Genomic DNA, 1888 nt, shown 5'->3' with positions numbered 1-1888 from the left:
AAGTGAAGACCTAATGTGATCTCGGTGCCAAATTCATTGGAATAATTGTTAGAATATTAAATACATATAAATCCTACAGTCTGACCCTTATCTGAATCCTGAATTTCCCCTTTGAATATTCCCAACAATCAGTTGTCTGGTGTCTGCTAAGGCTATACAGAATAGAGGTAAAGAACACTGGCTTTGGAGTCAGGCTACCTGGATTCAAACCCAGTTCCACTGTTTATTAATATGCACATTAAATTAGATGGTATAAGTGAAGTGCTTGGCACATTGCCTGGCCCACAGTAAATACTAATCAAATACATTATCATTAATAGTTATTAGTAGCAGTACCTTCAGTAACAGTGTATTCACTACCTTCCCAAGTAGCCCATACCATTACTGGACAGTCTGGTGTTACTTCCAGCTTTATTAGACAGTAACTGGGTAAGTCAATAACTGTTCGTTTCATTTCAAATATGTATTCTTTATCTTATTAAGGAAATAGCCTTCTACTTTGAGTGTACTAAGTTCTATTATCAGAAACAGATGTGAATTTTATGAAATGCCTCTTCAACATTTATTGAGATAGTCATATTTTTTTCCTTTGTTCCATTAACGTGGTGAATTACATTAATGGATTTCCTAATACTGACTCAGTTTCAGTCTAGAGTAAATCCTGCTTGTTCTGATTACATTGAGCAGTTGTGAGATCTATACACAATGAAAATTAATTATCTGTTTCATTATCAGCTAATTATACTTATTTATCTATACTCAGACTTCTCAGAGAAGCAGGAATATCCTAAGCAAGTTACTCTTTAAAGCCCACCAGTGCTTCTGTTTCATTTAATAGGCAGAGGGCCAAGGAAGTGGATTGATGGAGCACCACTTTGAGTTCCACGTAGAGAAGGTTAAAGGATTAACCCCTCTTCAGGCAACAGTCTGGGGAGAAGCAGATTGTTACGTCCAGTACTACTTTCCAGCTCAAGACTCACAATCCAGTGTGCTAGAAGGACCTGAGTTCCTTGAAAATGGTAAGTTTGGGAGATTATGCCTTCTTATTCTTGTATGGTTATTTTTATACATACACTTAGGAATTTCTTTTCCTGTGTGAATTTTATGTTCCTGAATGTTTATAGTCTTACCTGGCCAGTACGATAGGAGATGGGATAATTTTTTTATTTTTATATTTTTAATTGTTTCTTACAGCTTTTTTGTTTTGATATGATACCAAATTTACAAAAAAAGTTGCAAGAATGGTACAAAGAGGTCGAGAAGGGAGAGGGTTGACATGTTGTGGGGTTGTTAACCAATGTCATAAAACAATATGTGTACTTTTGTTTCATGAGAAACTATTTGTTCTGTAAGCCTTCACCTGAAGTACAATTAAAAAAAAAAAAGAGTAGTGCAAAGAACTTCTGTATAACCTTTATCCAGATCCACCAATTATTTATATTTTACTCCATTTTATATCATTTACATGCCTACTCACTCCACCCATCTATACATATATTAACTTTTTTCTGAACCTGGACCATAGTAATCATTATACCACTTTATATCAAAAACAGTGGTTCTCAACCATTGTTGCAGTTTTGTCTCTGTGCATTCTAGATAGTATTTAGTCAAGTCTTACGTCTTAGTTTGGGTTCTCTTAAGGGCAAAATCGGTGATATATATATACACCATATTTTTATTCAAACAGTGCACGCCTTCTGCTTTTGTTTGCCAACTGCACGTTCCCCCTGCGAGGTATTTTTGTAAGTGTGCTATGCTAACTTTTTTTTACAGCAACATGTAAAAAAAATTGGCATAGCAGTGCTTACAAAAGTACCTCGCTGAGGGAGGGTGCAGTTGGCAGACGTAAAAGGTGCACGTTATTTGCGTTAAAATGTGGTATAGA

At 35.5% G+C, this 1888-nt stretch overlaps 1 protein-coding gene across 1 annotated transcript in view; it reads left to right on the top strand.

Annotated features, from left to right (window-relative positions):
* The window catches only part of C2CD3 (C2 domain containing 3 centriole elongation regulator), a 192575-nt gene that overhangs the window by 63588 nt on the left and 127099 nt on the right, over positions 1–1888 (top strand). The window contains exon 17 of the mRNA XM_004381960.3: positions 839–1019. Within this exon, the coding sequence (XP_004382017.1) occupies positions 839–1019 (181 nt within the window). The remainder of the gene's footprint in view (positions 1–838; positions 1020–1888) is intronic.

This window comes from Trichechus manatus, unplaced genomic scaffold (assembly GCF_000243295.1).
Source record: "Trichechus manatus latirostris isolate Lorelei unplaced genomic scaffold, TriManLat1.0 scaffold00088, whole genome shotgun sequence".
Taxonomy (NCBI): domain Eukaryota; kingdom Metazoa; phylum Chordata; class Mammalia; order Sirenia; family Trichechidae; genus Trichechus; species Trichechus manatus.
The sequence above is the reverse complement of the archived record's forward strand: the minus strand, read 5'-3'. Positions and strand labels throughout refer to the sequence as shown.